This window comes from Muntiacus reevesi, chromosome 9, assembly GCF_963930625.1.
Source record: "Muntiacus reevesi chromosome 9, mMunRee1.1, whole genome shotgun sequence".
NCBI lineage: Eukaryota > Metazoa > Chordata > Mammalia > Artiodactyla > Cervidae > Muntiacus > Muntiacus reevesi.
The window spans coordinates 1,844,852-1,871,236 of NC_089257.1; the positions used below are offsets into that span (position 1 = coordinate 1,844,852).

A 26,385-nucleotide genomic window follows, 5' to 3' on the forward strand; every position below is an offset into this window, starting at 1 on the left:
AAAAAAAAAAAAGAGCAAAATAGGGAAAGTTGATAAGCATAAAAAGAATTAGAAAAATAATGTGAGGGACACATGTTGATAGAGAAAAGAAATTAAATCACCATAAAAAGAAAAGAAATGAAATGGCCAAAGCTACTACTTTCTGGTCTATTTAGTGGGAATCTGCAGAATTTCACACGGTTCTCCTGTTTTTACCCACAAGATGAAAAAGAATCAAGAAACCACTGTGTTTTGGTTCTTGTGGTCAGGACACAAACAGTCCTGATGGAAAGAATGGTCTCTGAGGAGAAGGAGCTGACAAAGCAAGGATCAAAACACCAGGTTAGCCATCAACTGCTCAGAAAAGAAAACACTGTCATGTTGTGACTAATTCCTCCTCGATTTTCCAGAACCAGGTTTATTCCAGAGTCTTTAGAAGTCACAATTCTTTGATACATTTAGACTATTTGACTGTCAGATTTCAGAATCCTGATACATCCATAGACTTCTGCTAAAACTAAGAAAGGGGGTGGTCACTCCAGACACAGCCAAATGTTTGTCTCTATTTCAGACCACAGGTGAAATGCAGAAATAGGGGACACCTGGGTCTGCTCCAAGCCCACACAGAACTGAACCTCAGACGTTGAGTCATGGGGTGGCTCTGCATGAGCTGGTGTCAGAAAGCACGTGTTCACACTGAGGAAGAAAGCGGACCTGGGACTTCCCTCTTGCCTCCTTTTGGAGGAAGTGAAACCACTCTGCTGCAAAGCAGATGCCCAGCTTTTGCAGAAAAGTTGCCTTTTTCTTTTTAGAAACTCAAGTCTAGCTTTCAGGCACAAGCCCTTGAGAGCAGCCTTCTGGAGAGTTTGTGGAGTTGCCTGGGCCTTTCAGTACAAGCCAAAATGGGAGAAATCACTGGTGAGCAGAGTAAAGCAAGAAAGGATCGGGTGAACCGCTCTGGTCAGACCCTTGGAGCTCACCTCCTCCTACCTGATCATCATGAGCAGCAGTTCCTGCTGGTGGCATGCAAATTTCAGTTGAGCTGAAATTCCCAAATTTGCACTTCTTCTTTCATTGTTTCTCCGCGAATTGAGAAGAGAACTTCCTTGAGCATAGCAAACACAGTCATAGGCTTCGGATCATCTCAGGTGTATGGAAATTCCGGAACTACTTGGCTTCGTTTGGCTTATAAATGTATATTTGTTGCTTATTTTTCTGAATATGAAAGCAATGATTACTCATCCTTGCCTTTGGGACTTGGTAGATTCTCAATAAAGTTTTGTTAAATGAGTAAAAACACACTCATTGTTGAAAACTCAAAACATGTAGAAGAGTGGAAAGAAGTAAATAATTCATAAAACCTACCTACTAGATGTAACTACTGTCAGTTGGTGTATATTCCTCATTATATTTGTACATAGTTGAGATCATATTGAACATTTGTCATGGCTTTTCCTCTTAACATTATGGCATAAGAATTTCTTATGTTATTAAAACTGTTTGAAAATATAATTATGATGGATACAAAATATTTTGTCATATGAATGCAATGTAATTTCACTCTTTTGGCTCTTTTAGCTACTTCATTTTTTCTTTTTGCTATAATAAAAATGAAGATGAAGGTGGTAAAAACGTAAATGACAATGACTAGGTGTTTAGAGATGTAGGAATGCCTAAATGTAGAATTATCTATATTCACCTTACTTGTATTCTCATTGAAGAAAAGTGAGATTCCATCAGGATCTATTACAGCCAAAAGAAAAAATAAGAAATTGTCAGCATGTCTTCGAAACAGGGTGAGTGAGTTTTCTGATCCTGATGAACTAGCCCTGAAATAGTTTGAAGAGAAGTATATGGATATTTCTGCAGGCTTATTGGAAATACACAAGGCATTCGGTTTTAACTTTTCCAGCTCTAAATCTGTGACCACTGTATGGAGGCATACATTTGTAGCCCGGGTAGAGGCTTGCTTCTCTAGCCAAGCGGAAACCGGGTGCCCGTTTGCTCAGGCGCTCTCTGCGACCCCAGGGACTGCAGCCCTCCAGGCTCCTTTGTCCGTGGAATTTTCCAGGCAAGAATACGGGAGTGCGGTGCCATTTCCTCCTCCAGAGGATCTTCGTAACCCAGGGATTGAACCCACATCTCCTGTGTCTCCTGCACTAGCAGGCAGATTCTTTACCACTGAACCACCTGGGAGGCCCAGAAACTGGGTACTGGTTCATAAACTAAACCCTCTTGAGTGTAAGTGAATTCCCCAGAGTATGGTAACTGAGGCATTAACAGACCCAGGATGTGATATTTCTGGGTTCACAGGACACCATCAAGGTTTTTTAAATTTTTTTTTATTAAAGAGTGGTTGATTTACAATGTTGTGTTAATTTCTACTATACAGCAAAATGACTCAGATACATATATATGTATTCTTTTTCATATCTTTTCCATTATGATTTATCACAGTATACTGACTATAGTTCCCTGTGCTATACAATCGGGCTTTGTTATTTATCCTTCCTATATATAATAGTTCATATCTGCTAACCCAAGACTCCCAGTCCATCCCTCCCTCACCCGCCTTCCCCCTTGCCAACCACAAGTCTGTTAAGTTCATTTGTATTTTCTTTAGATTCCATAAATAAGTGAAATCATATGATTTTCGTCTCTCTCTGTCTGACTTACTTCACTAAATGGCATTATTTCATTTTTTTTATGACTAGGAAATATGGAGAAGGAAATGGCAACCCACTCCAGTGTTCTTGCCTGGAGAATTCCATGGACAGAGGAGCCTGGTGCTACAGTCCATGGGGTCACAAAGAGTCAGACACAAGTTAGCAATTAGTACACAGTATTCCATTACATCTAAATCTATATGGGCTTCCCTGGTGGCTCAGTGGTAAAGAATCCTCCTGCCAATGCAGGAGATTCGAGTTCAGTCCCTGGATTGGGAAGATCTGCTGGAGGAGGAAATCTCAGTCCACTCCACTATTCTTGCCTGAAAAATCCCACTGACAGGGGAGCCTGAAAAGCCATAGGTCATGCAGTTGCAAAGAGTCGGACATGACTGAGTGACTGAGAATACACACAAAATCCGTATACTTTATCCTTTCATCTGTCGATGGGCACGTATTGCTTCCATGTCTTGCCTATTATAAACAGTGCTGCCATGAACATTGGGATGCATGTATTATTTGAATTAGAATTTTCTCCAGATATATGCCTAAGGGTAGGATTGCAGTATCACATGGCCACATAAAGCAGGCGTTTTGGTTTTTTTTTTTTTTTTATTGTGGCAAAGTGTTGGTTGCTCAGTCATGTCTGACTCATGGCCACCACATGGACTGTATCTTCTGTCCATGGAATTCTCTAGGCAAGAACACTGGAGTGGGTTACCATTCCCTTCTCCAAGGGATCTTCCCAACCCAAGGGTTGAACCCAGGTCTCCTGCACTGCAGGCAGATTCTTTACTGTCTGAGCCACTATGGTGTAGTCACAGAACATGAAGCATACTACTTTAACCATAGTTCCCCGTGCAGTTCAGTGGCACCAAATGCATTTGCATTGCTGTCAGTCTCACCATCATCTATTTCTGGAATGTTTCACCTGCCTAAACTGAAGCTCTGTCCCCAGTAAACACTAACTCCCCACCCCCCTGGCATCTATCAATGTACTTTCTGACTGTGAATTTGACTATTCTAGGTCCCTCATATCAGTGAAATCCAGCAGTATTTTTCTTTATCTAATGTACATTGGAACTCATTTTTAAGGTTAACTTGATACATGTCCTACAAACAGACTGTAACTTTTCTTTTTCCCTGGGCTCTTCAGTTAGTTTTCATTAGTGATCCACTTCATACACACACATGTCAGTCCCAAACTCCCCGTTCACCCCATCCCATTTTCCCTCTTTGGTGCCCATGCATTTGTTTGCTATGTCTGTTCTCTAAGCAAGCAGGTTCATCTGTATCTTTCTTCTAGATTGTGTCAAAGTTTTAACAGCAACTAGTGATGCTCTGCCTGTGAAGCTAGGGAACAGGCCTCATTATTTCTGAAAACACCTGTCAGCTGCCTCAGTAACAATCCTGCGGTAATTCAATTCTTTGAAATTGCCTTTCCAGAATGCAGATGGGCAGCCTGTGAATTGAAACATGGCTTTTGCAATCTCAGTCCTGCATCTGGTTCGTGGTGTAAGGGTGCAGTCGGGAGCCATCAGGGCGACATAAGGGTGCAATTGGGAGTTTCCATGAACTCCTCTGGATTTCCCGGCTTCTACTCAATGTGCTAGTTGTCCCACAGAACCGACAGAGCTGAGCTTCAATCAAGCCTGGTTTTAGGTCAATGGGACTGAAAAGACTACTTTAAATGATGAGGTTTAGTAGACTTAGCATTAGTACACAAATGCAGATTCATGAAGTTATCTTCTCCTTATAACACAACAAATGAATTACTGCTTTAAAAAACTGAGTGGTGAAGACCACATTCATTTTTACACATCTGTCTAAGTTACATGCACTTATCTATGGAGTGAAAAAATTAAAGTTAAAAGAGCAGGTACCAAGTTATTGCTAACTATACACAGAGGAAAAGGACAGTGATATTGAAGTCCCAGCAGAGAGTCGTTAGGGGAAAGCAGAACCATCAAGAGAGTGAGCAAAAAATGAAACCAAAGCTTTCTTTCAAAGCTGGAATGCTCTCATGGGGGTAACGGTAAGGTGTGTGGTTGTATTTTTTCTGAGTGCCCACTGCTGCTGCAGAGTAACCAGCTGGGCACTGGGGGAGGTCAGGGGCAGTTAGGCTAGCTAACTGTTCAGGATACAGGGCTGGGTTTGCTATCTAGGGCCACACAATTTTTTAAAAGTCCTGATGGACATTAGTGTTCAAATCAACTCTCATTTCCCCATTTTGAGATTAGACTAGCCCAAAGAGGAACTGGTGGCTTTAGGAGAACTGCTGAACTTTTGTTTCAGCAACGGCTTTCTTTCCCACCGGCTCAGTCTGCCCCAAGCCTGCTGGCTGCAACTTAGGACCAGTGGGTCAGGCCGGGGCTATCTGAGCCATGAACAGCTTCAGGGGTGCCTTTCTAATCTTGGCAGTGGCAACATGGGCTAAAACGGACACATCTTGGGGAGCGACCGATGAGGCTGGGTTTCAAAATTGCAAGAATGCCTTAAAATTGCCCGTTCTGTCCGTCTTACCTGGAGGCGGCTGGGATAACCTGCGGAATGTGGACATGGGACGGGTGATGGACTTGGCTTACACCCACTGCAGGACCACGGAAGATGGGCAGTACATCATCCCGGATGAGATCTTCACCATTCCCCAGAAGCAGAGCAACCTGGAGATGAACTCCAAAATCTTCGAGTCCTGGGTGAACTACCAGAGCACCACCTCCAACTCCATCAACATGGAACTCTCTCTTTTTTCCAAAGTCAACGGCAAGTTCTCCCCTGAGTTCCAGAGGATAAAGACCCTTCAGGTGAAGGACCAAGCTGTAACTACCCAGGTTCAGGTAAGAAACCTGGTCTACACGGTCAAAATCAACCCAGATGCAGAGCTAAGCTGGGTGTTTAAGAAGGAGCTCATGGACATCTCGGAGCGTCTGGAGAACAACCAGACCCGGATGGCCACCTACTTGGCGGAACTCCTGGTCCTCAACTACGGTACCCATGTCATCACCAGTGTGGATGCAGGGGCCGCGCTCATCCAGGAGGATCACATCAGGTCGTCCTTCCTGCAGGACAGCCAGAGCAGCCGCAGCACCTTAACCACGTCCGCTGGAATCACCTTCCTGAACATTGTCAACTTCAAATTTGAGGAGAACTACACCTCACAGAACGCCTTCACCAAGAGCTACCTCTCCAACCGAACCAACTCCAGAGTTCAGAGCATCGGAGGACTTCCGTTTTACCCAGGCATCACCCTCCAGGCCTGGCAACAGGGCATCACCAACCACCTGGTGGCCATGGACCGAGCTGGCCTGCCTCTGTATTTCTTCATCAACCCCGAACGACTGCCTGACCTGCCGGGGCCCTTGGTGAGAAAGCTGTCGAAGACGGTGGAAGCGGCTGTGCGCAGGTATTATGCGGTCAACACCTACCCCGGCTGCACGGATCTCAACTCACCCAACTTCAACTTCCAAGCCAACACCGACGATGGCTCTTGTGAGGGGAAGATGACCAATTTCTCCTTCGGGGGAGTTTATCAGGAATGCACCCAGTTCTCAGGGAATGAGGTTGTCCAGCTCTGCCAGAAGCTGGAGCAGAAGAATCCGCTGACCGGCAGCGTGTCCTGCCCCTCTGGTTACTCCCCAGTCCAGCTGCTCACCCAGACCCACGAGGAGGGGTACAACCACCTGGAGTGTTCGCGCAAGTGTACCCTCTACATCTTCTGCAAGACGGTGTGTGAAGATGTGTTCCGAGTAGCCAGGGCTGAATTCAGGGCATTTTGGTGTGCAGCCAGTGGGCAAGTACCTGAGAACTCGGGGCTCCTTTTCGGCGGGCTCTTCAGCAGTAAGAGCATAAACCCTCTGACCAATGCCCAGTCATGCCCAGCCGGCTATTTTCAACTGAGACTTTTTGAAAACCTCAAGGTATGTGCCTCTCAGGACTATGAGTTGGGATATAGATTTTCCGTCCCCTTTGGTGGGTTCTTTAGCTGTGTGGTGGGGAACCCCTTGGTGGATTCTGCTACATCCAAAGATCTGGGGGCGCCTTCTCTAAGAAAGTGTCCGGGGGGCTTCAGCCAACACCTAGCCCTCATCAGTGATGGGTGCCAAGTGTCTTACTGCGTCGAAGCCGGGCTTTTTACAGGAGGGTCTCTGCCTCCTGTCAGACTTCCTCCTTACACCCGACCACCGCTCATGAGTCAGGTGGCCACCAACACTGTCCTGGTGACTAACCCCGAGACGGCCAGCTCCTGGATTAAAGATCCCCAGTCCCACCAGTGGCGGCTGGGGGAGCCCCTGGAGCTTCGCAGGGCCATGCGAATCGTCCACGGAGACGGTGGGGGTCTGTCTGGAGGAGCAGCCGCGGGGCTCACCCTGGGGGTGACCATCGCCCTGGCAGGGGTCATTGCCCTGGCCATCTATGGTGCCCGGAAGTCCAGGAAAAAGGGATACCAGGTGCTCCAGGACGAGAAGCAGAGTTTGGCTGCAGGCACTGCCGTGAATGGAGATGCCCTTGACCAAGAGCAGGCACAGAGTCCTGCTTAGACTCTCCCAGGACACCGTTTCTCTCCTCCCTGGTCAGGCCTTCAACTTGTCTTTCGTTTCTTTTCCTCTCCACTTCTGCCCTCCTAAATAATGCTGTGTCAAGTGCAACAGCAGTCCTTGTGGGACTGACTTTCTAAGTCTCTGGGCCAGGAAATAAACAGAGCTCCATGGACAGAGTTGGGAGAGGGATTGGAGGGCAGCTGTGGCTTTATAAGCAAAACTCATCCTAAAACTTGAGGGGGTCGTCTCTTCTCGATGTGTCATTATCTTCACCTGAAAGCTTGTGTGTAATAAGGACAAGGGAGAATGTTCATATTCAGATTTGAAGATGCATTTAATCTGAGGTCAGTCATGGTTTCCAATTCATGAGCTCTAAGGATGTCTTTAAATGTTACCCTCCCACTATTTTGTGTTTTTTTAAAGCAGTCTGGATTTCACACTCCCAGAAGAGCCCCCAGAAGATGCAGGAGGTCCTGCTTGGCTCTCGCATTTCATTTTTGACTGTGTCATCTCCTCTGGACCATCTCAATGTCCTCTGAACCAGGAGAGGGTGCCTAGACCAAACCCACTCTTTTTAAGCTCCCCACAATTAAGACTTAGTGAGATCAGGCCACTCTTGGACTTCAGACTAGCGTCATAAAGTCCTCAGAGAACACTTTAACATTTAAACCTCTCTTAGGAAGGTCAAGGGAGAAGAGATGGTTTAGAGACCAGCAGTGAGTGAAGAAAGGGTGAAAGCTAGAAAAGATTCTGGTGCTCTTGGGGAACTGGAATTCTTACCCACAACCAGCTGCCTGGTTTCATCTTCTCAGCTTATCATAAGTGGGGCAAAGAGAAGAGCTGAAGGTTTGGCTAGATCAAGCATGATGCTCTCATGTTCTGTTACCCAGGTACCATCCCTCCCTCTTCCATAGATGACCATCTCCCCTTTCTATTCTCGAATCATGTGGGAGAATCACACCCCTCTCAATACACACGTACACACACCTCACATTCTAAAAATTTTTTCTGGGGATGGAAGACAAGAAAGATGCAAGAAGTCAAAGTAAACCCACATCAAATTATCACTTCATACCCAAAATCTGAATAAGATAGAAAAACTCCTATTATGTATCCTGTCCTTTTCTTTTCTCCAGCAGAAAGGAGGTTGACATGATCAAATCAATGTGAAATGAAATGAAATGAAAAGACACCCAACATCATTTGTGGCACATTTATTTCAGTCCCACACTGACTCCCCTGGGACACCTCCCAGGATGCATGATTGTCACCTGGCATTTGACGTTTTGCCTAATTTTAATAATGGTCTCACCTAATTGTAATTATTAGGATGACTCTGTTAATATTCAGCACCATTTTTTTAAAGCTATGTATTTCTTCACCAAATCGAATGTCATGGATGAGTTATCTTCTATGAAGGATAATTTGTCCTGTCCTCATTTAACACCTGCAGTCACGAGTTTGGCTTCTACCAGGTCCTTCTTCTGGGAGCTTGAACTGTCCCAGATAGTGGGAAGACAAGAGGGAGGTCATATAGTCACTCCCATTGCAATACAGAGGAGTGACTCAGAACTGGAGCTGTGCTCTCAGTCAGATGAGATTTCTACAACCTCTGTACTAAACCCCTGCTTCTTAAGCATTAAAATGCCTTCCCTCACCTCTGGGGATTTGTGGGTATGTTTCAGCCAAGCTAACCACTTTCCTGCCGATACTGACTTCCCTGTAAGTTCTTTGAAGATCATTGAGTCAGATAAATAAAGTATACCTTTAACCTGTGAGACTTTTAATGTACTAACAGTCCACTGAAATGAAAAGTTCTTCACCAACTCATACTTCTAACAACGTTGCATGTAAATTTATATTAAAATGTGTACTTAAGGAATGTGTACTCCGTTCATCCCCAGGAAATCAGAATGAGACAGCCTGAGGTTTACATTCATCAAGTCACTTTACAAAATCCGAACCCTGATGGGTGCTTCATAGGTTCCACTCTCTGAGGCCTGCTTTCTTGACTGGCTAGCTCAGGCTGGAGTCTGTGGAAACACTGATGCAGACGTCCAAGAAAACCACACTCCATGGACTGTCAGAAACAAGGACACATTTGGGAGGCAAAAGCCCCTTTGCAATTGCATTTTATCTTTGTGTTCTCATCTGAATCAAGATTTGAAAAACTAGAGGAGGAAATGGCAACCCACTCCAGTATTCTTGCCTGTGAAATCTCATGGGCAGAGGATCGTGGTGGGGGAGAGTCCCTGGGGTTGAAGAGTTGGACACCACTTGGCAATTGAGTACATCTGAAAAACACAGCTATTGAAACATACCCGATATTGTGGTCGAGTGAAGGGAACTTTAAGAAGCAAACACTCATGGTTTTTAAGATGGTCTTTCCCCTACTGTTTCACTTATTTCCTCCTGCCAGGTCATCTGTTTCTTTAGAGGAACAAGAAGTCAAAGTAGGTTACTTGGTCAAATGTGTGGGTAAAGAAGACGTAAAAAAGAGCAGAAAAAGGGAGTCTCCCATTCAGTGGAAGGACTTGCGGTTGCTCACGGGCTTGGAGAGGTGCCCCACGTCCTCACCGGTAGGCGCACTAGGGGACAGAAAGCAGGCTGAGACAGTTTGCGGTTGTTGTTTGCCATTTATTGTTCCGCACGTAGACCTCATGAGCACCAGGTGGCGACATCCACTCACAGAGCAACACCAAGGACTTCAAAACACACCAGTTACAGTGATTTACAACAGGACACTCACCTGCTCTCCCCCAGAACCACCCCCGCCCCACCATCAATGTCAGGGGCCACAGACCAGGAGAAGAGGACAGGGCCCTCCCTTGTACCACACAGGACCTCCCCCAAACATCTCATGCCCACACCACCAGGACGAGCACTTTGGACCAGGCGTGAAACCACAGAGAAGTCCAGGCATCAAAAGCGGGATGAAAACACAAAGGCGACTGCACACACACTCACACGATCCACCTTTCAAGGGATGAGCACTAACAGGGTTTGTCTCCAGTCCCACGTGTCCTCCCTGGAGACTCGGGAGGGGAGCAACGAGGCTGCTGGTGCTAAGACGATGAGCGGACAGGCGTGGGGTTCCCTGCACGGGGCAGGGAACCCAGGAGGGCTTCCGGCGGGAGGACTTCTGCGTCCCAGTGATGGATGCGCAGCACCTCTGCCAGCGGGGGCTCTCGCCCGACCCAGGGCTGTACCTTTCCAGGTTGGCATGAGGGAGAGAGCAGAGGCATGCCCCTCCCACCCCCCTCGCCTGGCACAGTGTTATAAGGGACACGAACGGCTCCTTCTGCCCAAAAAGTCCCACTAGAAGAGCAGCAGATGAGGTAGCCCCTACGAGTATCTCGGGAAGAGACACAGGCCATCAGTACTGTCAGCATCCTGAGAGCGGGAGGCTGGAGGGTGTGAAGACGACTCTCAAAGGGTCACCGCCTGCCTGCCTTTCCCCTGCAGCCTCTTCTTTCTGCCCTGGGCCCGGCTCCTTCTCCACCTGCACCTTCTTCCGCCCGACCCAGGGAGATCAGTCTCCCTGCCAGTTACCAGTCTCCCTTATTTCCCCACCTCCCGCCACAGCGCTCTGTCTACCCGCCGACTCTGGGTCTGTTCCCGCGTTCCTGTGAGTGAGGAGCCCGGAGATCCCGGACAAGGATGCCAAAGGAGGGTGGGGGTGTGGCCGGGCTTATGATGAAGCCCGTCTCTGGCCCAGGGTGGTCCGGCAACGGGCTTGGGCTGACAGCAAACGCTAAGGGACGGCTCTCCCGTTGAGTTCGGATATTTCCTTCCCGGCTGCGGCAGGAAACTGCCTGGAAGTGCGGTGGGCTGGGGGCCAGTCTCCTGATCTGCTGGTGAGATAAATGACCGATGGGTGAGGCTGCCAGCGCGGCCTTCGCTGGAGCTAACTAATATCCCCAGAGCAACTTGGCGACTAACACTTTCACGTCTTCCGCCACGTGGAACAGGAGGACGAGCTCAGCACCAGTGCACCCCAGGAACGGGGTGACACCCGAGCGAACCCCCTGGCTGCCCCCCGTCAGAATGTCTGCAGGCCTGAGAGCAGGACACTCAGAGCCGGCTCTCGGAGAAGCTTGGCTGCCGCTTCTAACTTCAGTACCGCGTCTGAAGCCTTTTCCATTTCCATTTCTCCAGCATCAAAAACCTTCCAAATACTATGAAATATATGTGTGTGTGTGTGTGTGTGTATATATATATATATATATATATATATATATATATATATATATATATATATATATGTCAGACCCCCAGACACGAGGTATATAAATTTGAGTCGGGATCCAGAGGAACTTCCCCCAAACACAGAGTTCAAAGAATCCACTTTCAAAGGGGGCAGAATTGGGGTTCCCTTCTTCACCCCCCGTCTCTCCTCCCTGACCCCCAATTGTCTCCTTCATGGGAGCTGAAGGGAATGTGGGGGAGGGGACAGGCAGGGTCTTGGGACATAACCCGGACACAGGTTGGGCTGGACCCCAAGGTGGTCCTGACCCTGCTGGAAAGGGCTGGAGGCTCCCTCCTGCGCTGGGCCAGCCGGTCACTGAAGAGGGAGATGAGGGTCCCCGCACCCCCTCCAGGCTCATTAGACAACGTGCACGGAGACCCGCTGAGGTCCTTGTGGACCGGCTCAGATCCGGCCTGTATATCTGAGAGAGATATACACAGGGGTCCGTCCACCCTGCACCCTACGCATCCCCCAAGCACAGCTCTGTCTCGGTCTGGGTTCACGTTGACTATGGGACGGATGTCAGACGGTGAGTCACGTCCACAGACCGCCGCCTGGCTGTTTCATTCCCATCAGAACTGGGGTCCGACGGTTTGCAGAACCAGAGTGTGAGATCATGATGGGACCCTCCGCCACCCTGGCGGAGCGGCGGAGCCTGGTCAAGCGGTGTGCACAAGTGCATGTGTGCACACACAACGCCCACAGATGGCGCGAAGGCCATCCTGGGCCCCACTCACAGTGACTGGATGAATCACACGGAATCTCTGAGCTGGTCTGGGATGAGTTGGAAGGGCTGGGCTCCTCTCCCTGAGGACTAATTCAGACGCTAAGTGGGACGCAGGCTCTGTTCTGATCAGAGAGGGGCGGGAGACATGGCGCCCCAGAGAGGAATCCCAGAGTCCCTCCGTCTGCATAAGAGAATCGGATGCCTCTTTGGACAGGGCAGAGGGGTGGGCGGGAGGCGGGAGCAGCCAGGACCGCGATGGGAGCTGAGATGCTCCCGGAAGCCCTCGCTGCTCCGACCGTCTTAGCGAGCAGCACTTCCCCGCTGCACATCGAGGCATCGGTTGCCGATGTCGCGGCAGTTCAGCGGTTCACGCCTTTGCCCCCTCAGTCTTGCACAGTGAGAGCTCCTCACCTCCAGGGGAGGAGAGGAAAGTAGAAACTCCGCTCTCCAAGCAGAGTGGAAGCAGCAAGAAGCCGGCCGAGACGGGCGCCTCGGACTTCACAAGGCCAGGGTAAGGGGTGCCCGTACCCCACGTGTGCTGACTGTGCCCCCTGCTGGGGGGGTGAGGGGAGGAGTCGCTGCCTACCCAGCACCGAAGCTCCACGGGAACAGACGGAGGGCGGCCCTCACCCCGTCCCGCGGCCCCTGCATGTTGGATGAGGTTTGTGAATGACATCCCCTTATTCACTCTGGCTCCCCCCTGTGCCCGGAAGGACGGGGCTGGAGCCCGCACAAGGGGCTCGGGAGGGCATGGCACCAGCTTCCACCCTGACTCCCCCCACCTCTTGCCCTGCGGCCCCCACACCCCTGCCACCCCGAAGCCCCGCCCCCCAGCTCAGTCCTTCTCCGGGGCAGCGCTGTCCTCGGAAATGCCCTGGGCGGCCAGCTCGGCCAGCACGTTATCCAGGTAGTTGGCGTCCGGGTAGCCGTGGCCGGTGAGGTTAGAGCCGAATTCTGTCTTGTGATGGACCTCGTTCCAGATGACGGTGTCTGACTCGCCCGTGGTGCTGGACGTCCCGATGGCGAAGATGAGGCGGCGGTCCCAGGCCACGAGCAGCAGCTTCAGGACCTGAGCGAAAACGGGGGAGATCAGCGCCAGACACGCCGCTCTGCTCAAAGACCGTCCGAGGGGAGGACGGGCTCCCCGCCCTGGGGTCCCAGCCCTCCCCGCACGACAGTGCTCCAAGCAGCACAGGGAATGGACAGCAGGTGGGAAGTGGAGCCAGGGACCGGGCCAGTTCAGTCTCGACTGTCGTGGACCAATCGTGAAGCCTTGGACAAGTTACATGATCTCTCTGAGCTTTCAGTGGTACCACTTACCCCCAAACGTTGTGAGCATCTTAAGGGGGCCCTACACACAGAGCAGTTTCACAGCAGTGCCTCATGTATCCACTCAACTAAGGTTAGGGCCCAGAATCACGCATGCTAAGTCACTTCAGTCGTGTCCAACTCTCTGCGACCCCATGGACCTTAGGCCATGGGGCACCTCTGTCCATGGGATTCTCCAGGCAAGAACACCAGAGTGGGTTGCCACGCCCTCCTCCAGGGGATCTTCCCGACCCAGGGATGGAACTCGTGTCCCTTACATCTCCCGCACTGGCAGGTGGGTTCTTTACCGCTGGCACCACCTGAGAAACCAGCATCATAGCTGCATTTTAAAAGCTGGGATCTAGGAATTCGAGGCTCTTAGGAACAACCTGAGATCTTCTGAGCCATGTCCACCACCCCCGGCCATGCCCTCTTACACCAGGAGATGTAAGAGATGTGAGTTTGATCCCTGGGTTGGGAAGATCCCCTGGAGGAGAGCATGGAAACCCATTCTAGTATTCTTGCCTGGAGAATCCCATGGACAGAGGAGCCCCATGGCCTACAGTCCATGGGGTCGCAGAGAGTTGGACATGACTGAAGTGACTTAGCATGCGTGATTCTGGGCCTAACCTTAGTTAGGTGGATACGTCAGGCTACGGTCCATGGAGTCACACACACCAGCGGAGTGTGGCATTAACTGATTCACAGCTAAAGTTGTGCAGTGCTTCTCCAGGGACATGGTAGAAGCGTTTGGCTTCGTCCAGGCCATTTCATAGTTATTTTTTCATCCGATCCTCACAACCACCCTTGGCTGTGAGGGAAATCCTCTCGCGAGGTCTGGCAGGGGCTATCATTACCTCTGAGTTATGGGTGAGGCTCACAGAGGTGCCAGGACTTGCAGAATGTTTTAACTCAGCTACACTGAAAAAGAGTCTTGGTTGGGGAATACAAACGCCTGACACCCTGACCAGTGTGAAGAAGGCACCTGATAAAAATGCAGTGGGTTCTAAACCGAACGACTGCAAACATGGTGTGAGCTGGAGGTGAGGAATCTTAAAAGTGATCAGACTGGCAGGGGCTTCCTAGTGGCTCGGTGGTCAAGAATCTGCCTGCCGGTGCAGGAGATGTGGGTTCGATTCCCGATCCAGGAAGATCTCACAGTCCTCGGAACTCGTGAGCCGTGATCATTGACCCTGTGCTCTAGAGTCCAGGAGCCACAACTACTGATCCCTTGTGCCCCAACAGCAGAAGCTCCTGCACCCCAGAGTCCGTGCTCTGCAATAAGAGAAGGCACCGCAGCTAGAGAAAAGTCTGTGAGGTGTAGAGCCAGCATGAAGACTCAGCACAGTCAAAAAAGAAAGAAAAGACTGGAAGATGCTGAAACTAAGAGCCACCATTTCCTGAGTGCTTACTTACCAGTGCCAGGCTCTGGTTCATCTAATGGTCCTAACAGTTGGCTACAACAGGATGCTCATTATCCCTTCTCTGCGGAAGAGGAAACAGGTTCGGAAGATAACAGATAGGTCTGGGTCATGCAGCTTGAAAGTGCCAGAGCAGGGCCCTGACTTCAGGACTGCCTGCCTTTACATTCTGGTCTCAGTCACAACTATGCTGACCCGCAGGTGGGCGTCAGGATAGAATTCATGGAGGGGATGCTTGTGAGCTGAGTCTCAGAGAGTGGGTAGGATTTGAGGTGTATTAACAGAGAAGAACGTACAGGTGCAGGAAAGACATATCATCCGAAGCATAGCTCACGGCCGCCACCACACTGGGCACTTCACAGATACTTATTGTTGTTATTACTTAGTTGTTAAATTGCATCCGACTCTTCTGTGACCCCACGGACTGCAGTCCGCCTGGCTCCTCTGTCCATGGAATTTCCCAGGCAAGAACACTGGAGTACATTGCCATTTCCTTTTCCAGGGTATCATCCCAAACCAGGGATCAAACCCACGTCTCCTGCCTTGGCCAGTGGATTCTTTACCACTGAGTCACCAAGGAAGCCTTTCATCAATGCTGTATATGCTAGTCGCTCAGCTGTATGCAACTCAGCAACTCCTAGACTGTAGCCTGACAAGCTCCTCTGTCCATGGGATTCTCCAGGCAAGAGTACTGGAGTGGGTTGCCATTTCCTCCTCCAGCAGATCTTCCTGACCCAGGAATTGAACCAGGTCTCCTGCATTGCAGGCAGATTCTTCACAAATGTGAAGAAACTCTTCACACACAAAAAAAATTCTTCATTTAATTCTTACAACATCCTGTCTACAGAGCTAGAAATGGTCACACTCTTTCAAAGACTGGGAGACTGAGACTTATATCAGCTTCATGTCCATTTCCCACATGTGGTAAGCAGCAGGAGTAGGATTTGAAGCCAGGCTGGTCTGGATTCAAAGCTTATGCTCTATCACCTTGCTCTGCAAAGGAGTCCAGAGGGAGGGTCTGAGAACAGCAGGCATGAGGGGATAAAGGCGAGGAATTGGTGGGAAGGGACAATTCAGACCCAAGTTGTGGGAGATCTCGTCTACTGAACTGAGAAAACGATCCTTGTAAAGAAGGAAGGGAAACCATCCTAACAGTTTTGTGTTGTTTTCTCTCACTTTATTTCCATTAAACAAAGGAGACTGACGTGAGAAACTGTGTTTCAGGATCACTATTCTGGTGACAGAATAGTTTGGAGGATTAGGAAAAGATTCAAGTGGTCCGGAGGGCAGTGCAGGGAGGAATGTGTGGCTCAAGGTCAGAATCTATGATGTTCATTCGTCCAACCTGGTTCCAGGGATACAGAACATAGTAAGTCACCTAGATATGAATGAGTTCTGTCCAGATAGCGCATCCATAAGTCCAATGTGTTCATAAATCCAACCCAACTAACACAAACAGCTATATAGTACTGTACCATAATAGTAGTTTATAATACTTTTCACACAAATAATACATGAAGAACAAACAAAAAATAATGAAAACATTTTTAATCTTACAGTACAGTACCTCGGATGTAAGAGTTGGACTATAAAGAAAGCTGAGCACCAAAGAATTGATGCTTTTGAACAGTGGTGTTGGGGAAGACTCTTGAGAATCCCTTGGACTGCAAGGAGATCCAACCAGTCCATCCTAAAGGAGATCAGTCCTGAATATTCATTGGAAGGACTGATGCTGAAGCTGAAGCTCTGATACTCTGGCCACCTGATGGGAAGAACTGACTCATTTGAAAAGACCCTGATGCTGGGAAAGATTGAGGGCAGGAGGAGAAGGGGATGACAGAGGATGAGATGGTTGGATGGCATCACTGACCCCATGGACATGAGTTTGGGTGTGCTCTGGGAGTTGGTGATGGACAAGGAGGCTGGCGTGCTGCGGTTCATGGGGTTGCAAAGTCGGACATGACTGAGCGACTGAACTGAACAGAACAGCACCTTGAAAAGCCTATGGTACGACAGCTGGCACACAGGGGCTGGCATCGAGTGGACAGGCCAGAAGAGTCGCTGATTAGAGGAGGGAGAGGACGTGGGAGGTGGTGAAGCTGAGGGACCGTCAGCAACAGGAGACAGGGGAGCTGCAGCGTCACTCACGCCTGATGCTGGTGGAACGCATGCGCGCGTCTTCGAAAGTTCACAACCTGAAGGTTGGCATGTAGGGGACTTACTGTATGTCATTAACACAAAGAAGGACCTGGTGGAGAAACAGCTCTTCGCAAGAGGATTCCAGTTTTAACCACGGGACTTGATGGTGGGGTCGTTTAGCCAGCAGTTGGGGCGGCAGGTCTCAGGTGTAGAGACTTGTTGGCTCTGGGCAAAGGGGTACCAGGACTGGCCCTGACTCACACTGCACTGGGCACCGCTTCAGGATGACGTGGTTGATGCTCTTGTTGTCCCAGAGTCTCTGCTTCTCCCGCCGTGAGAGACTCTAGGTACACTCTTTGCCAAGGAGCCTCCTGGTAAGCAGGACACCAGCTCCTGGTCTGGCTCACTCGTGACTTGCGGGAGCCTATGAAAGGTACGGGGCTTCCCTGGTGCTGCAGATGGTAAAGAATCTGCATCCCAATGCAGGAGACATGGGTTCAATCCCTGGGTCCGAAAGATCCCCTGAAGGAGGCAATGGCAACCCGCTCCAGTATCCTTGCCTGGGAAACCCCATGGACAGAGGAGGCCGACGGGCCTCCATGGTATCCACGGGGTCACAAAAGAGTCGGACACAACTTAGCACAATGTTGAGCAGCTAAACACCCTGAGCAGAAGTCACAAGCTTCAGGGGGAAGCTCTGGTGGGACTGTACACTCCACTTGGCTTCTCCTCGGTCCTCTGCCCCATTCCACCGGGAGGGGATGGGTCAGGGAAGCAAAACTCTTTCTCCCTGAATTTTAGAACCAGATCCGTGAAAGCTAACCCACAGCAGCCACTGAGCCACAATCAGTAACACGCAAACTGTATGAGAAATAAACGTGGTGGCGGAAGCCACCGAGATTTACAAGCTGTTGTGTTACATGCCACAGCCTAGAGAATGCTAACCAAGACGCATCTCTTGGCCAATAAATCAACAGTTCTTTTCGCTTTCGAGATCAGGAAAGGTTTTTAAAAACCCAGTGATTTTTCTGGACTTACCCACAGAAAAAATGAACATGAAGTTGTAATTTTAACTTTCGAGTTCATGGAACCACTGAAGCCTCCCCAGGAATCACTAGCAATCCAGAAACCCAGCGATTTTCCCTCTGCTGTTTCGGGGAAAGTCACAGTGTTCACTGACTGAGTCCCTAGTAGCTCAGTGGTAAAGAATCTGCCTTCCAATGCCAGCAACTTGGGTTGAATCCCTGGGTCGAGAAGATCCCCTGGAGAAGGAAATGGTAACCCACTCCAGTGGGTTATTATTATTATAATTATTATTACTCTTGCCTGGAAAATCCCATGGACAGGGAAGGTTAGCGGGCTACAGTCCCTGGGGTCACAAAGTCAGCCATGACTTAGCAACTAAATAACAACAAAAATATTCATTACAGAAAAAAGTAAAATGCCACAAATTAAGATCCTTGCCCCAGAGCAGTACTTCCCAAGCATTCAGGTGCTGTCAGGCCACCTGAGATCTGGTTAAAATGAAGTAGGTTCTAAGGTCCTGTATTTACATCGAGCTCCCAGGTGTTGCTACTGCTGCTCTTCCCAGGACCTGCCATTAAGCAGCAAAGCACTAGAGAAAGATTTTTAGAATAGATGAATTATTGCCCGTAAAATCAAGGAGAGAAAAAGGCCAAAAGTCCAGCCCCCACCATCCTACAAAAATAAAATTGTAATCATATCTTTTCACACCTCTAGCTGACTGGACTATGACTTGGGACTTTTTTATTTTGACCCAGACCATTTGTAAAGTCTTTATTGAATTTGTTACAATATTGCTTCTGTTTTCATTTTGGTGATTTGGCTGTAAGGCATCGGGGATCTTAGTTCCCCAACCAGGAACCGAACCTGCACCCTTGCATGGGAAGGCAGAGTTTTGACGCTGGACCATCAGGGAAGTCTCTCTATGGTGACTTGATTACAGGGGCACCTAGAGTTCAGAGACCTGGCTCTGTTCAGCACCACGGGGAGCAGAGCTGGGGCCAGGATGCTGATACCTGCCCTCACCTTTCTCCCTTTCTCGCTGTCCGGGAGGTAACAGTGTCGAGGGAAGCCACGGGCGCTGAAGCTTTTCCCAGGATTTGGGTGTTCTGGTCCCTGAAAGCAAAAAGACAGCAAAGAGCATTTTAAAAAGTCTTTCAGATAAGGGTTGTGATTGACCCAAATACTAATGGATCCAAATATTATTATCGAAATAATAATAGCCATCGGGTCTAGACAGAGAACAGACCCAAAGAGCAATGGGGCTGTGGTTTACCACATACTGGAGTTCTTGGACCTGGGTCAAGACTCAGAGCTGGGGCCTTCCAGCTATGTGAGCTGGAGCTGCCGTCTCTGGGGCTGTCGGTGTCCCAGCCCTCAAGGGAGGAAGACGGGTGATGCTCACCTTGTAGGACGTCATGTTAGGTGAGCCTAGGGCACTCTCAGAGCCCAGGAGCTGTTTATATCATCTTTGTCAGCATCTCTTCCCGCTCTTTTGTTTCACAAAAGAGGAGATCTGCAGCCTCAGAGGTTAAATGACTTCCGTAGTGTTAACAGCTTTGCCAAAGCCTCTGCCCAGGTTTCCTGGCGCGTACTCTGGATTGTTTCACCACTGAACTGCTCAGAATGACCCAAGTGCTTCTGAGCTCTGAGCCAAGGACTGAGAGATCAGAACGATCCGAATGACTCTCGGGGATTTTCTCCTCGGTCCTCATGGGTTTTGCTTTCTTTTCTTATTGAATGATATGCCTTGGCATCTGCATGACTAAAAAGCTCCTAAGATTTCAACTGTCACCACCCAACACCCCTGTGAAGCAAGCTGTCTCAGGCCACCAAGTGGGAAAGAAACTGAATCACAGTTTAGCCAAAAGCCAGTCTTCCTAATCAGGGTTCAGAATGGTCTACAGGCCCATTTGAGAAGCTCATGAAAAATGAGGGATTTCCTCCCAGTATCAATACACATATTTCCCCCCTACACACACATGCTTGTCTATCATTTCTGAGCAGCCCAGCCCCTCCTCAGAGGGGATGAAACTCTGTTTTAAAATCCCTTCTAGACAAAGCCAATATAATATGGATGATTCCACACTGCTCCTGGCACAAGCTCTCACACAGGAGACCAGTATCTCCCGGCTGAACAAATGAATGAGTGAGCAAATGAGTCATAACCAAACTGCAAGAAAACACAGATTTCCCATTTTCCCTTACTATACATGACAGTTCCAAAATGATTTAACAATCATGTGATTAAAACAAACATGAATGGCGTGATTCAGACTGTCTATAATTTTACAAACTGAGCAGTATGTGTCCAGTGAGGCCTCAGGGAAGGAGAGATTACAGGGGTCAGAAAGAGGCAGCAGTGTCTTCTGGGAGGCGCAGGAACAGATGCTTCTAAATTTCACGTTCGCATGAAAGCACATTGACAACACTCCCGCGGCCAAGGCTGTTTCTAAGCCAGGCTGGATGACTGGTGGCCAGTTCTGACCGCGGCTCCGCTCCCCTCCCACCTGGGCATTGCCTGTCGTGTGGTCAACGCAGATGCCTGCCTGGCACCAGCTAAGCTCAGCAGTCACGATATGCCCTGGGCCTGCGCACAGCTTCTCCCCTGGAGAATCATCTCCTGCAGGGAAGGCAAAGCTTACAGGTCCTCACTTCTCATGACAGCCCAAGTCTGCATGGCCCTAGGAGTCTCCAGGGATGGACGTAGCACGGAGGATATAGCCACTGACTCTCGGGGGAGGCCTATGGACTGGTTTTCAGGACAGTGCCCTTCGACACAAGCCTGGGTTTTCCTGGGAGAACCATGGCACCTACAGAGGCGGCAGGTGGGCACCTCTGGGCCCTCATGCGGGCTCTCCACTCTCTGGTCCTGAAGCCCGGAAAAAACCGGAATCCTCCCAGGTGGTTTCCCCACCCCACACTTTGCCCCCTGCAGTCTGTCCTGCTTTCCACCAAGGACACGGGCTGTTTCTCGGGATTCCCATATTTCCGTTCATTTTCCCATCAGCCCCCTCGGCAGCCCCAGAGTCACCCCCGAAGTCTCGTTTGTCCTCATATCCAACTGCATTGCCCTGGTCCAGAGCTCTCCTGGGGTCAAGCAGTGGTCCCCTAAGTGGGCAGTCAGGTCATCTCGACTCTTTGGCCAGACTGGCTTTGCTAAAGTATCATCCCAACCAGGTGACCTCCCATGACCCTAACTACCCACCCAAAGATCTTCAAGGACCAGATGCGCCCCCGGCCTGCTGAGGAGAGTCGGCGGTCCCCGCCCCAGAGGTCAGGGCCTCCCTTGACCGGGTCACTGTCTCCGCCCCCTGCCTGCTCCCTCCTCCTCCCCACCACCCGGGCAACTCAACTCAAATTAAATTTCTTCACAGGCTTCATACAGCCCTCCTGTCTCTCCTCGGAAACCCGCTGTGCCTGCCAGCTAAAACATGGTCCTCCTTCCTGGTCGCCAGAGGGAAGGGCTAGTTCGGGAGTTGGGAGTGGACATGCACACACTGCTGTGTTTAAAATGGACAGCGCAGCAGCTGTTCAGTGCTACGCGGCAGCCTGGAGGGAGGGGAAAACGGATACGTGTGCACGTGTGGCCGAGTCATTGGCTGTTCACCTGCAACCCTCACAGCACTGCTAACCGGCTGTACCCCAGTGTGAACTAAAAAGTCAAGCAAACAATGTAACACTAACAACCTTCTCTTCCATTTCTTCATGTCTTTGTCCTACTACCAAGGGCCCTGCCCCAGAAAGGTTCCTCTGACTATCCCAGACAGACAGACAGACAGACATAGGCCCTCTTCCTTGCCCTGACAAGTAGGATACTCAAAAATGATGGGGGCCAGGTACTGAGCACCTTGGTCCTGTGCCCGGGACCTTCATGTGCACACTCAAATATTATCACCCATCTTTACAAAACCCCTGCATATTGGCTTCCTGGTTGTGCAGGTAAAGAAACACGGCTCAGGAGAGTCAAGCGGTCAAGGTCTAAAATCCCCTGCGAAGGAGAAGATCATCCAAGGATCAGAACCCGGGTCCATCAGACTCTGAAGTCCTTGTCGTATCTCTGTCCTTTTGTCCACCCTGCTTTCCACATCTTTTACCAATGGTGCACATCAGTTTTTACTCTAGAGCTTAGTGACATGTACGTATTTCTTCTTGACTAGTCGCTAAGTCCTTCAAAGAAGAACTGTGTTTTCTATTCAGTTCTTCTGCAGGCTGTTACGTTTCCGTTTTATTTCTTCCTAGCCCCAGTAGAATGGGGACTTGGGAGGAGTAAAGATTGTGTCTGTGTCACTCACCACTCTTCCTCTAGCACCTAGTTTGGCCTACAGTTGACACTCAAATATTTGTTAAATAAAAGATAAAAGGGAAGAAGGCAAGGAGGAAGGAGGAAAGGAGGGTAAACTGATAAATATTTGGTAAATAAAGGAATCCAGGGAGCCCCCAGAACATTTAGAAAAAGCTTCAGTGTGTGAAGGAAGGGGCACATTTGTGTCTGGTGTTGTTCCGCCGCTGGTCCTACTCTTTGCGACCCCGTGGACTGTGGCCCACCAGGCTCCTCTGTCCATGGGACTCTCCAGGCAAGAACACTGGAGTGGGTTGCCACGCCCTTCTCCAGGGGATCTTCCTGGACCAGGAATGGAACCCACATCTCCTGCCTTAGCAGGTGGATTCTTTACCACTAAGCCACCTGGGAAATCCCACATCTGTATTTACTGCCAGGGAAATTGTTCAGTTTCTTCCTCTGGGCTGTCCTTAGAAGAATCCCAAGAAGAAAGACATGCCCACAAAAGTCAAGGACTATCAACTTACACGTGCAAATACCGTCTGACAAAAAAGATTCCACTTCTAGGAAATTATTCTATGGAGATACAGGCGTGAGAGGTTATTCATTATGGCATTATTTGTTAAAGCAAAACATTGGAAACAATCCATACGCCCATCACATGGAGACTGCTGAATACAAATTATGGTCCCTTTATACAAGGGATGATTATGCAAAGCGAAGCAAGATTGCGGAAGTTCTCTCTCTATGGACATGGGAAGATCTACAGTCTATACTGTGCATTGAAAATACAGCTTGCAGAACAATGTGGTGGGTACGTCACCCTTTGTGTGAAGCCAGGAGGAGTGGAAGAAGTCTTTGTTGCAAACGCACAAAGAACCCTGGAAGGATGCTTAAGAAAGTAAGGATGGCGGTGGTGTGGGGGGTGGGTGAGACAGGATTTAGGGGCTCCAGGGTGGGAAGGAGACTCACCACAGCGTAGCATCGTCTTAGCAGCTCAGGCTGCTCTAGAATGACAGCAAAAATAACAGAAATTCATTTTTCACAGTTCTTGAGGCTGAGGAGTTTAAGACCAAGGTGTTGGCAGATTCAGTGTCTGATGAGACTCTACCATGTAAATTGTTTGCTTCCAGAGCTTCACAGCTGGAGACTAAGTGGCCTCAGGATGAATTATACCTTCAGTCTCATCTCGCTGTGGTTTAGATGATATTTAAAAAGACTTTGGACTTAGATTTTGAAGTGCAAGCTGGGGCCCTTCCCTGGAGGTCCTGGGGCTAAGACTCTTCACTGCCAAAGCAGGGGATCCGAGTTTGATCCCTGATCAGGGAACTAGATCCCACATACCACAATTAAGACGCTGAGCAGCCAAATAAATAAACAAACACTTTTAAAAAATAATTAAAGTGGGTGCTGGACTGTGCTAAGACTTTGAGGACTACTGAGATGGGATGAATGAATGTGTTTTGTGGGTAGGAAGGACACAAACTTTCAGAGGCCAGGGGCAAAAAACTATAGATTGAAAGTCTGGGTTCCCACCAAAATTAATATGTGGAAATCTCACCCCCAATGTGATGGCATTAGGAGCTTGGAGTGTCCCTCGGGGGGCGATGAGGTGAAGCCATCATGAATGGGGTTGTGTGTGTGTGTGTGTGAGTCAGTCACTCGTGTCCAACTCTTTGCAACCCCATGGACTGTGGCCCTCCAGGCTTCTCTGTCCATGAGATTCTCCAGGCAAAAAGACTGGAGTGGGTTGCCATTTCCTTCTCTGATGAACGGGGTTAGCACCTTATAAAGTAGACCTTATAAAGTAGACAGCTCCCTCACTCTATGGTCACATGAGGACACAGTGAGAGGATGGTCTATGAACCAGGAAGAGGGTTCTACCAGACCCTGAGTCTGCTGGCACTTTGATCCTGAACATCTCAGCCTCCACAAGTATGGAAAATAAATTTCTGTTGTTTAAAAGCAGGAGATGGGGATTGACATATTGCACCACTATATACAAAGTAGATAATTAATAAGGAACTACTATATAGCACAGGGAACTATACTCAGCACTCTGTAATGACCTATATGGGAAAAGAATCTAAAAAAGAGTGGATATATATAAATATATAACTGCAACCATGAAATTAAAAGACACCTGCTCCTTGGAAGTGTCATAGCTTTTCTAGTTATGAGAAACCTAGACAGCGTATTAAAAAGCAGAGACATCATTTTTGCCAACAAAGGTCCATCTAGTCAAGGCTATGGTTTTTCCAGTAGTCATGTATGGATGTAAGAGTTGGACCATAAAGAAGGCTGAGCGCCAAAGAATTGATGCTTTTGAACTGTGGTGTTGGAGAAGACTCTTGAGAGTCCCTTGGACTGCAAGGAGATGCAACCAGTCCATCCTAAAGGAGATCAGTCCTGGGTATTCATTGCAAGGACTGATGCTCAAGCTGAAACTCCAATACTTTGGCCACCTCATGAAAAGAGCTGAGTCATTTGAAAAAATCCTGATGCTGGGAAAGATTGAAGGCAGGAGGAAAAGGGGACAACAGAGGATGAGATGGTTGGATGTCATCACCGACTCAATGGACATGAGTTTGAGCAAGCTCAGGGAGACAGTGAAGGATAGGGAGGCCTGGCGTGCTGTGGTCCATGGGGTCGCAAAGAGTCGGACACAACTGAGCAAAGAACAACAGCAACAACTGAATCACTCTGTTGTGCACCTGAACCTAACACAACACGGGAAATCAACTGTACTCCAATAATTTTTTTTTAAAGTCTGTGTTTTTTGTTCTCGTTTTAAATTTTATATGGGTGCATGTGTGCTAAGTCACCTCAGTCACGTTCGACTCTTTGTGACGCCATGGACTGTAGCCCATCAGGCTCCTCTGTCAATAGGATTCTCCAGGCAAGAATACTGGAGTGGGTTGTCGTGCCCTCCTCCAGGGCATCTTCCTGACCCAGGGACTGAACTAGGGTCTCCTGCGGCTCCTACACTGCAGGCGGATTCTTCACTGCTGAGCCCCGGGGAATAGTTGGTTAACCATGTTATGTGAGTTTCAGGTGTACAGAAAGATGGGTTGGACATGAACACATTCTGTGTTTTTCCTTGGTTACAGCGGCCTAGGTGAACTAAAGACAAACACCGACCTGCAAACATTTAAACGTGAAGTCATAAAAGCCAGTGGCCAAGGGTGGGCTGACCTGAATGCCGGGGGGGATGCTGTAGATGATCCGGATGGTTCTGCAGTCCGGATGCCCAGGCAGGGAGTGGGGGATGACGTGGTACTCCATTTTCCCTGGAGGCTGGGTGCCCGTCTTCACCCCGTAAATGGTCTTACAGGTCGGACACTGCAAACTCCCATCCTGAAGAGACAAGGCCCGAACTTCTAGTGTGGGAAACAGCTTTGGTCAGGACCACCCCACCCAACTTGGAAAGGTACCAGAGATAAAGGGCTGGTGTGTGAGTCCCTTTGTTGTGTCTGACTCTTTGTGACCCCATGGACTGTAGCCCGCCAGCCTCCTATGTCCATGGGATTCTCCAGGCAAGAAGACTGGAGTGCATTGCCATGCTCCTCTCCAAGGGATCTTCCCAATCCAGGGATGGAACCCCAGGTCTCCTGCATTGCAGGCAGAATCTTTACTGTCTGAGTCACCAGGGAAGCTCCCAAAAGTTGGGGTCAGGGGCAAAATGCACCCACACCAGTACTCGATCTTAGCTGCTCCCCTGCCTGGCCACTGAAAGCTGAAGTTTTCTCCAAAGCAACAGGAGGAGCACTCTATACCAGCCCCATGCTCCATGCTCAGGGACGTATAAGACCTCATCCTTAAGAGGGAGAAGGAAATGGCAACCTACTGCAGAATTCTTGCCTGGAGAATCCTACGGACAGGGGAGCCTGGTGGGCTGCTGTCCATGGGGTCGCGAAGAGTCGGACACGACTGAAGTGACTAAGCAGCAGCAGCCCCATCCTCAAGAAGGGGACCAGGATTTGCCCTGCTCATCAGGGCCCTGGGGGGCTTCCCAGGTGACTGAGCAAGTAACATCTCCACTTTCAGGGCTCT

At 49.3% G+C, this 26,385-nt stretch overlaps 2 protein-coding genes across 2 annotated transcripts in view; one reads left to right on the forward strand and one right to left on the reverse strand.

Moving 5' to 3' along the window:
• Positions 1-4,977: 4,977 nt before the first annotated feature.
• LOC136174400 (macrophage-expressed gene 1 protein) lies at positions 4,978-9,297 on the forward strand. Its single transcript, XM_065944565.1, has one exon. The coding sequence runs from the start codon at positions 5,030-5,032 to the stop codon at positions 7,181-7,183; it is 2,154 nt and encodes a 717-aa protein (XP_065800637.1). The 5' UTR covers positions 4,978-5,029; the 3' UTR covers positions 7,184-9,297.
• Positions 9,298-12,943: 3,646 nt separating this feature from the next.
• Positions 12,944-26,385, reverse strand: part of DTX4 (deltex E3 ubiquitin ligase 4) — a 37,950-nt gene continuing 24,508 nt past the window's right edge. The window contains exons 7-9 of the mRNA XM_065944566.1: positions 25,528-25,689; positions 19,077-19,166; positions 12,944-13,228 (exon numbers count right to left, since the gene is read on the reverse strand). Coding sequence (XP_065800638.1) covers positions 12,995-13,228; positions 19,077-19,166; positions 25,528-25,689 — 486 coding nt within the window. The 3' untranslated portion in view covers positions 12,944-12,994. The remainder of the gene's footprint in view (positions 13,229-19,076; positions 19,167-25,527; positions 25,690-26,385) is intronic.

Excerpts from the sequence above, each read along its gene's own strand:
- LOC136174400 (XM_065944565.1), top strand. The coding sequence starts at position 5,030 with ATGAACAGCTTCAGGGGTGCCTTTCTAATCTTGGCAGTGGCAACATGG.